At 47.2% G+C, this 8,621-nt stretch overlaps 2 protein-coding genes across 2 annotated transcripts; one reads left to right on the top strand and one right to left on the bottom strand.

Annotated features, from left to right (window-relative positions):
• Positions 1–3,361: 3,361 nt before the first annotated feature.
• On the bottom strand, positions 3,362–6,467 carry J3D65DRAFT_331069 (docking domain of Afi1 for Arf3 in vesicle trafficking-domain-containing protein). The gene is made up of 3 exons (XM_066795418.1): positions 5,588–6,467; positions 5,479–5,539; positions 3,362–5,431 (listed from the first exon to the last, which is right to left on the bottom strand). The coding sequence occupies exons 1-3, from the start codon at positions 6,262–6,264 to the stop codon at positions 3,470–3,472; spliced, it is 2,700 nt and encodes an 899-aa protein (XP_066656189.1). The 5' UTR covers positions 6,265–6,467; the 3' UTR covers positions 3,362–3,469.
• A 78-nt stretch (positions 6,468–6,545) lies between these two features.
• J3D65DRAFT_331074 (uncharacterized protein) lies at positions 6,546–8,168 on the top strand. Its single transcript, XM_066795419.1, has 2 exons — positions 6,546–6,739; positions 6,799–8,168. Exons 1-2 carry the CDS (start codon positions 6,737–6,739, stop codon positions 7,933–7,935), a joined length of 1,140 nt encoding a protein of 379 aa, XP_066656188.1. The 5' UTR covers positions 6,546–6,736; the 3' UTR covers positions 7,936–8,168.
• Positions 8,169–8,621: the final 453 nt, after the last annotated feature.

Here is an 8,621-nt window from a genome sequence, read left to right as displayed (position 1 = left end):
GTCCTAACAGACTAGACTATAATAAGCAGCAGATATATCAAGTACATAGCAGCTAGGAATATCTACTTTACTATTAGTAAGGTATAAATTATTTAAATTATTAGAACCTTTATATATAATAGTCAGTTTACTAGATCATAGCTAAATTAGACTAGGGTAATAATATACTTTAATAGGGAGCTTTAAATATAGCTAAGTAAAATAGTAACCTTCTATAGGTTATATAGTAAAAGAGATGGTAATAGAAAAAGAGATAGTATAGTAGTAGCCCTAGACTAATAATTATACTTTATAACTATATAAAATACTTAAATTACTAAATTACCACTATTATACATTATAAGTCTATACCTACGCAAGCGCCTACAGCTACTAATTCCTATAATTTCAGCTTCTCTTTAGGGGGGGCATATTATAATAGGTATATACATACCTATATAAGTACTAGGGCCAGCATAGATAAACCTAGCATTATATAGTTATAAGAAGCACAAGCCTTACCTCAGGTAGTAGCCTACTATAGCTTAGGCTAAAACCTACAGGCTAGTACTAGCTACTACAGCCTAGTACCAGCTACTATAGCCCTAGGCAGATACTATATAATAGCCCATTAATACCTTACCTTTATAACTCACCTAATAATAACCAAGGACCCTTATACAAAGGATAAGAGGTAGAATAGTATAAAAGAAGGACTAGGAAATATATAGGTAGTAAATATCTTTTATATTTTATTCTTTTAACTTATTAGATTTAATTAAGATATATATATATTCTTTAGTAGTTTGCCTTTAGCCCTCACCTACATAATGAGAAATCTGTAAGTCGTGATAAATCTTTACTACTAGGGTTTTATATATATAGGTAATAGACTAGTTATACTAGATAATAAGGTAGACCTATAGTTTACTATTAATAATCTCTACCTTTAGGTAGTAAGAGTCTCTAAGTATATTAGTAAGAAAGATAAAGGTATTAATAGATCTAGAGTATAAAAGGATAAAGACTATACTAGTAGTAGTCTTAAAGCTATATAATTAAGTACTTCTCTAATAGCCCTAACTTTAGGAATAGAAGATAATATATAGTATTTTAGTATTAATAAGAAAAGGAAGTATAATCTTAAGATAAATAATAATATAGATAGTAATAATATCCCTCTTAAGGCTATAAGGGTTACTCTAATAGAGCTACCTAAGTTTAGTAATAGTACTAATACTATACTAGTATATATACCTAGATAATAGTTATCCTACTATATCTCTAGCCTAATATTAGAATAAAGGAAGGAGCTTATAAAGAAGAAGCTACTTCTCTAAAAGGCTAAGATATTAACCTATAATAAGAAGATATTTATTAGTATAGTATAGCTTATTAAGAACTTCCTAGATAATACTACTAAGGAAGGAAGTTTAAAAGTTAACTTAGTCTTATACTACTTTACTTAGGATAACTTAGGATTAATAGATTATATATATAAATATCTCTTTAAGGGAGGTTATTATATTCTATACTAATTAAATCTACTATATTATAAGACTAATAGTAATCTATATTAGTATAAGATCTTAGTTATTACCTAAGTACATTATTTAATAAGTAGTAAGTTTAGAGCTATAGAACTATTAGTTAAAGAAGAAGTAGTAATAAAGGATATAATATTCCTTAAGGTAATCTCCTATATATTAGACTAACCTATTATTATAGATATTTTAAGTCTTAAGTATCTTAGTATAAATATTAAGTAGCTAATTAAATTAGTAAAAATAAAGGCTTATTAAGATATTAAGTATAAAAAGTATATTAAGAGTATATAGGCTAAGATTAAGTTATACCTTAACCCTTATAAGAAATATATTAGTCTACTAAAGACTATATTTAACCTAAGGGAGTAATAAGTAATAGACCTTAAAAATATACTTAATACTACTAACTACTAACTTAAGAAAAATAGATTAATACTAGTTAAGGGCCTTAATATTAAGGTTATTTACTTACTAATATCTCTAGTTACTCTAATTATAGATATCCCTAAGGATATTACTTTAACTCTAGAGCTTCTTTAGGAGTATAGTAAATATATAGCTATTTATAATAATCTTATAAAGGTAGCTAATAAAGAGAATTAATATAACTCTACTATAGTAAACCTTACTAACCCTAAGCTATTAAAGCTAGCTAAATCTAATAGTCCTAAGAAGAAGACTCCTAAGTAGCTAGTTAAGAGTATAAAAGTTAATATAATAGTAGATAAGTCTAATACTAATAAGGTTAACTCTAGTAGTACTAAGAAGGGTACTAAGTAGGTAACTACTAGGAAGTATATAAAGACTACTAAGGGTTATAATAAATTAACTATAGCTACTAAGTAGACTAAGGATTCCTAGATAATTATTAATACTAATAATATAAAGGATATAGACTAAAGATATCTATCCCTATTACTTTATATTTAGTATAATTAGTTTCCTTTTATTTATAACTACTATTATAATAATAATAAGATAATAATAAAAGTATTTCCTTTACTAGCTACTTATTTATAAATAGTATTCTAAGTATTACTCTTTTATTTAATAGACCTAATAATAGTCTAATATTAAAAGGATAGTAGTATACTTTTATTAAAATAGTAATAGGGGAGGTAACTTACTTAATATTACTTTTATTTTATTTACTAGTATAAGGTAATTTATATAGTAGAAAAGGTACTTTAAGTATATTCTAATAGATTAGAGATTTACTTTTAAGATCTAGGCTTAATAAAGCTAATCTACTAGTATTAACTTTAAGAAAAAGGGAGGTAAGCTATAGGGTAGAAGTTATATATATAGTAGAATATTAGGAGTAGTACTTTAGTTAGTTATCCTAGCCTAATAGACCTTAGACTTAGCATCAATCATATAAGTTACTGAAACCACCATACCCCGATTATTTGAGTGTCAGCGGGTCAGTCAGTCAGTCAGGTCGAATCCTGACGGGCGGCATCGCGGCTGGACGGCTCTTAGGGCGATCCTGGGGTGCGGCGTGCTCTGCCATTGCTGCTGCGCTGCCGCTGCAGTCTTGATTGCTTGCCTCTATCTGATCGAGATTAGATGAAGGCACAAAGTCTGTCCAGACCTCCTTGTTTGAGCAGCACAGGCGGAGGATTGGAAGAGGAGGAGATGCAGAATGCCATGCATGTATACTGACTGACTGCTGCGACAGCTGCCATCGTCCACTACTACCAATACTCCAGCGGTATACCCATTCATCAACCCATACCCACAGCGCTATAACGTACAGGCACGCTCCATTGTGCAAACACGGCGAAGCGCAATTCAGGACGGACGGCCTGACCTCGAAATGATCCAGAAGAGAGAAAACCAAAAGCCAGCAAAGCCAAACGGGTATCAGTCACTCGCCTCGCCTCCAATCGCTCACTCCCACCCTCTCTCAGTCAACTGTCCATCACCAGCGATTACTTCCTCTACCACTCCCCACTCGAGGCGGCCCCTGCGCCAATCGACCCCAATCCACCCACCTCTTCCCTCTTGATGCGAAAGAACGCCAATTTCGCAAAGCGGCCCAGGCCAGCCCAAAAGTGGCGGCCGGCCGGATGCTCCATGACTTTGTCTAGCAAGGCAACGACGGCGTTGCGCACGTCGGCGCGGGGGTGGAAGAGGCCGAGCGAAAGATAGAAAAGCCCCGAGTTGCTCTCGGGCGTCACGCTGAGCAACTGCAGAATCGTGTCGTATTGCCGCTGCGAGCCAGCTTGCGCAATCATGCGGTTGACGGCCTGGCTGTTTGGCGAGTTGCTACCTCCGTTGGGTGTCTGCGAGTTGTTGTGGTTGTTGTTGTTGTTGCCGCCGCGCGGCGCACTGCGCGGCGACACCATGGTCGAGGGAGAACCAGGCCCGCCAGAGTCGCCGTTGGCCGTCGCTCTGGCGAGCATGCGTGCCTCCTCCGGTGTGGGTTTGGCAGCGTCCTCAACTGAACGCGCCAGAGCGAGGTAGATACTGGCGCTTTGGTCGTGGCTTACTCGAGTCTCGCGCAGCTGGTCATGCAGCCAGAGAAGGTCGAGGTTGCGTATTGGCTGGCGTTCCCAAATCCGGGCCAAGTCTTGCACATACGAGTAATAGGACCGCGTGTTGCGCCATCCTTCAACACGGTGCACGTTGGCGGCCATTTCCTTCATCCTCTCGGCCTCGGTAGCCCACACGTAGCCGTGACCTTTGACGCTCGGGTCGAGGAGGGGGAAGAAGGTTCCGCCTGCATTGCGCTCGATTTCGGCAGCGGGAGAGGAGGTCGGAGAGAGTGTCGAGGTCGTGGCGCCAATGTGCAGGGCTGATGCCCCATAGACAGTCTCCTCGAACACTGCCGCAATCCGCGTGAATTTCAAGACCCAGTCGCGCCATCGAGATCGAATCGCTCCTTCGCCCAGGCGGTTAGCAATGGCGGCGAGAAGGGACTCCATGAATTGAGTATCTCCAGTGGGGTCCTGATCCTTGGTGTCCTTGCTGCTTGTACTGGGCATGTTCATATTCAAGTTTGCGTCGAGCCCCTGCTTCAGAGCGCTGGAAACCGGCGGAGGAAGATGTGACTGCTGTTGCTGTTGAAAGTACAAAAGGCCTTCGGTGACACCAGCGCCTTCAATCTTGTGTGAAATTTTCATGCGGCCGGACGGAAGATCGCAGAGGAGATCCCACCATTCTGGCTTGTGGGCGAATGCAGGATTCGTAACCCCCGCAATGAAGCCCGGAACTTTGATCAGATCGTCAATCTTTGTTAGGTCAGTATACGGAAAGGCGTGCCGAGTGAAGCCTCGTAATAGACCTCCGGATGCCAGAGCACATGCGGCCAGCACCGCTTCCGCGACCTCGCCTGATGGCCGATTGTGTCCAAGGAAGACGATGCGCTTTTGTGTTAGAAGAGCATTGACGAGGACAATTATGGGGTGGGTGTAGGCACCAGACGTGGTGAGGTGTGGATGGAGAGTAAAGGGTTGCGGAGATGCTGTGTGAGGCGTAGAAAACGTTTGGATGAGTTTTATCAGTGAGAAATCCCCCACTGTCTCGGGGCTAATGGCCGATGGGACCTTGATTGGGACTGGTATGCCATTGTAAAGAACGCGGCTCTCAAATTCATGGGTATCTCTAGGCAGAGTGTATCGCGTAGGTTGATGTTGCTCCATGGGTGATTCTTGTGGCTCGCCCTCTGCGAGAGCAAGGCGAGACTTGTTGGCGTCTTCGGCCTGACGCTGGGCTATCATTTGCTCAAACTTTTCGATAAACATGTCTGGCACAGTAGAGGCCTGCAGTATGTTGCGCTCGAGAAAAGAAAGCTTTGGCATGAGTGATAGGTCCATGGCATTCAGAGAATCATACAGCGAGGCGAGAGTCTCCGGTACCGGGGCACGAAAGTACTCTTCAAGCGCCAGGAGCAGTATTGGCTGAGACACGTTAGGTCGATGCAATGTTGGCATTCATTGAGACATACCTTGTAGATGTGCAAGAAGCTGTGTCGAGTACATATCGCCATTGCCTTACAGACGGCGCCTCTGAGCACGGTCAGTAACAGTCTCAAGCCATGCGACGGGCTGTCTCACCTCCTCACAGTCTGATCTTGCTTGGTGTTGACCAGGTTCAGTACGTAAATTAATGGAGGTCCCTCGAAACCCTCGTCGTCGGTCGACTCGTCCTCGGTATCATCGCCAAGGTCGGATTCCCCGTGGGGTTCGGCGACCCCTGATTCTTGGGCGCGCTTCTTTCTCTCGCGGCGCTGTCTCCTCTGCTCGCGGCGCTCCTCCTTGGCCTCCTCCTCGGCCTCGGTGTCCTTGTGCAAGAAAAAGACGGTCCAGTCCTGGCTGCGCATGTGGGCTTGGTCGGGCAACATCAGATCGGCCAGCATGTGCTCGTCGCCGCTGATGGGCCCAGGGTACTGGTGTTCCATGGTACTCCCCCTATCAATGTCGAAGCTGGCGACCAAGATGTACTCGACATGGTTATCGGGGGAGTTGCGGGGGTACTGGGAGCGCAATGGGCGGTGCATTCGCGCGTCGTCGGAGCTGTAGCCGTAGGACTTTTTGGGGGAGAGCAGCGAATTGGAGTCTCTGAACGGAGGCGGGACGGGGGAGCGCGGGGGACGCGAGACGACCGAGGGAGAGCGCGGGGGGAAGCTCGACAGCGAGCCGGACGACTGGCGAGGGCGTTTCCGGTGGGTTGTGGAGGCAGAGGACGACGAGTGAAGCGCAGGGCGCTGGACGTGGACACCGACAGAGGCCATGGTTGCCGCGAGGACCAGAGGATGGGCAGTGCCGGGCAGAGGCAGAGGCAGGGGATGCTGGTGCTCAGAGCTCGCGAGTTCCCTGTGGGGTTGGCGACGCGCAGCGCGGGGTTGCTCTCCAACAAAGGCATGGACTGCGAGGGCGATGATTCACTGGCGATGCGACGACGGGACCTAGGTATATGAGAGGATTGGAAGCTGGCGCACTGGTGGAGTGGAGCGAGACGGCGGCCCCTTGGTTTCCGCGACCCTGACCTGAGGGACATAGATGGCTCCATGGCCCGGCTGGCGGCTTGCATGTGGTTTTGACGTCCGTTGGTTGCTCCACCGACCACGACCACGACCACCACAACACTCTGACCTGACTGCAGCACATGTACCGCCCTCACTTAGTGGGCTTCAAACACTTACAGAACTGCCACCGTCGCCCGTCCTGCCCGTTTCCTGACCTTGCCTGCCTCCGTTTTGCACCATGGTAAGCGGCCGCCCGTCTCGCGCTCTTCCCTCGTCTTCCATTCTGATACATGTAAACAGTCGCCAACACCAGCCCAACCCCCCCCATTCAGACCCGGCGGCCTCTCCTTCAACCCCTCGAATGGCTCGCGTGCCTCGCCTTTTCGCCGTTCAGGATCCACTTTGAACCCACACTCGCCTTCGGCCTTGCGCAGTTCACCAGCCTCTCCCACAAAGCCCGCCGCCGACTCCAGTCGTCCAGGGACTCCATCGCGACTGTCGCCCACCAAGGACAGAGAGAGCCCCTTCCGTCGCTCGACTTCATCTCTACGGAGCAACAGTGAGGAGCCAATTGCAGCCCCAAATGCCTCTCCAGACGCCGCCGAACCCATGGCTTCAGAAAGAACAAAGTCTCCCGCTGGCCCAGTATCGAGCAGCCCATTCTTCACGGCGCTCAAATCCACAAACAATACGCCGCCAGCCTCGCCCACGCGACCTCCTATACAGCGGAACATGACATCGCAAACTGTCACGACCGACGGCGGCAGCACTGTCAAAGCACCTTCTTCCCCACCCATGGCCCGGCGCAATAACAACAACCCGCCCCCCACAACGACTGCCACAATCGACTTTTTCAACACCACATCCAAAGCTTCCAACAAACCCCGCGCCAACTCGACCACGACCTCGGACCCCCTGACCCGCCTTCCCCCGTCGCTCCTCCACTCGATGCGCGAATCCTTCTCCGTCCTCGACGCCAACAATGCCGGCGTCATCACGCCCGCCGCCATTACCGAAGCGCTGTCGCAGGTCGGCCTAGATCCGACGCCGGCGCTACTGTCGTCCTTCTTTCCACCCTCTGGGCCGCAATCCCTCAATCTTGCGTCCTACTTGAACATGCTGGCCGGTCTGTTGGCACCCATGAGCCGCGAGCAGGAGCTCATGGCAGCTTTCGAGGCGTTTGATGATGGCGACGACGGGCAGATTGACGTGGGCGAGTTGACCGAGGCACTGTCCAGTGTTTCTGGACTAGAGGGAGGCGAGGCGGAACGGTTAAGCGGTCGGGAGGTGGAGAGGGTGGTTGAAGGATTCAGGGGCCGCAGGGCATTGGCCAAGGGTGGCAAGGGTGGATTGGTACGCGGGGAGGTGTTCAGATATAGGGAGTTTGTGGGGAGCATCTGTGGGGGTGCTGCGGGCAAGGGCGAAGGTGCAGCCTGAGTGGCGGCGCGTACGCGGTGATGGACGGGCTTGGATGCGGATTAGGAGGGACATGGGTATGGATTGGATAGCGTTTAGTTGAGGTGGTGGCTGCATGTGTTGGACATGAGGCGTGTGTTAGGGTTATGGTTCAGGTAACATTTTGTGTGGTACGGCGTTCGTCAAGCATCTTCAGCGCTTGAGCTGTCAGTAGTGTCACCCAACGAAAGTTTATAATTTTGCCATGCAGCTTTGGTGTTTTTCTCCCCGTGGCCATTGAGTAGGCAGTGCGTGTTTGCACAGGGCGCACGCTTCAATGCCCAGCAGGCAAGTATAACGACCAGAAGAAATCGTGACAGCCTAAATCAGCAGGCAGAAACTTGAAGATCCAAGGGACACACGGAGGGCGTCTTGATTTGTGCAATTTACCAAGCCGAACGAGATCAGCGGCACTGGGCGCGTGTTTCTCGTTATGAAATAGGATTGCGGTGAAACCATACGGGCACAAGAGTTGTGATGCGACTATGCAGCGGGCGTGGCGTCAACGTTGGACAGCTGGAACAAGGGTCACATGTAGTTTGTACGGCCAAAATGCCCATTGGCGTGTCTTGTTTGAAGACGACGACCAAACATTAGCAGCACGGGACAGGGCTCAGCGAGTGAGTGGATGCACGCGGGACGGAAGGGCCGGTCCAGGAATAGAAGGG

Source organism: Phyllosticta citribraziliensis, assembly GCF_038025025.1.
Source record: "Phyllosticta citribraziliensis strain CPC 17464 chromosome Unknown J3D65scaffold_5, whole genome shotgun sequence".
NCBI classification, from domain to species: Eukaryota; Fungi; Ascomycota; class Dothideomycetes; order Botryosphaeriales; family Phyllostictaceae; genus Phyllosticta; species Phyllosticta citribraziliensis.
The sequence above is the reverse complement of the archived record's forward strand: the minus strand, read 5'-3'. Positions and strand labels throughout refer to the sequence as shown.

Bases quoted from the DNA above. Each gene is read 5' to 3' on its own strand.
- J3D65DRAFT_331069 (XM_066795418.1), bottom strand. From the start codon at position 6,264: ATGGCCTCTGTCGGTGTCCACGTCCAGCGCCCTGCGCTTCACTCGTCG. The intron at 5,540-5,587 runs GTGAGACAGCCC...GACCGTGCTCAG, and splicing joins CAAGATCAGACTGTGAGGAG to AGGCGCCGTCTGTAAGGCAA. The intron at 5,432-5,478 runs GTATGTCTCAAT...AACGTGTCTCAG, and splicing joins GCTTCTTGCACATCTACAAG to CCAATACTGCTCCTGGCGCT.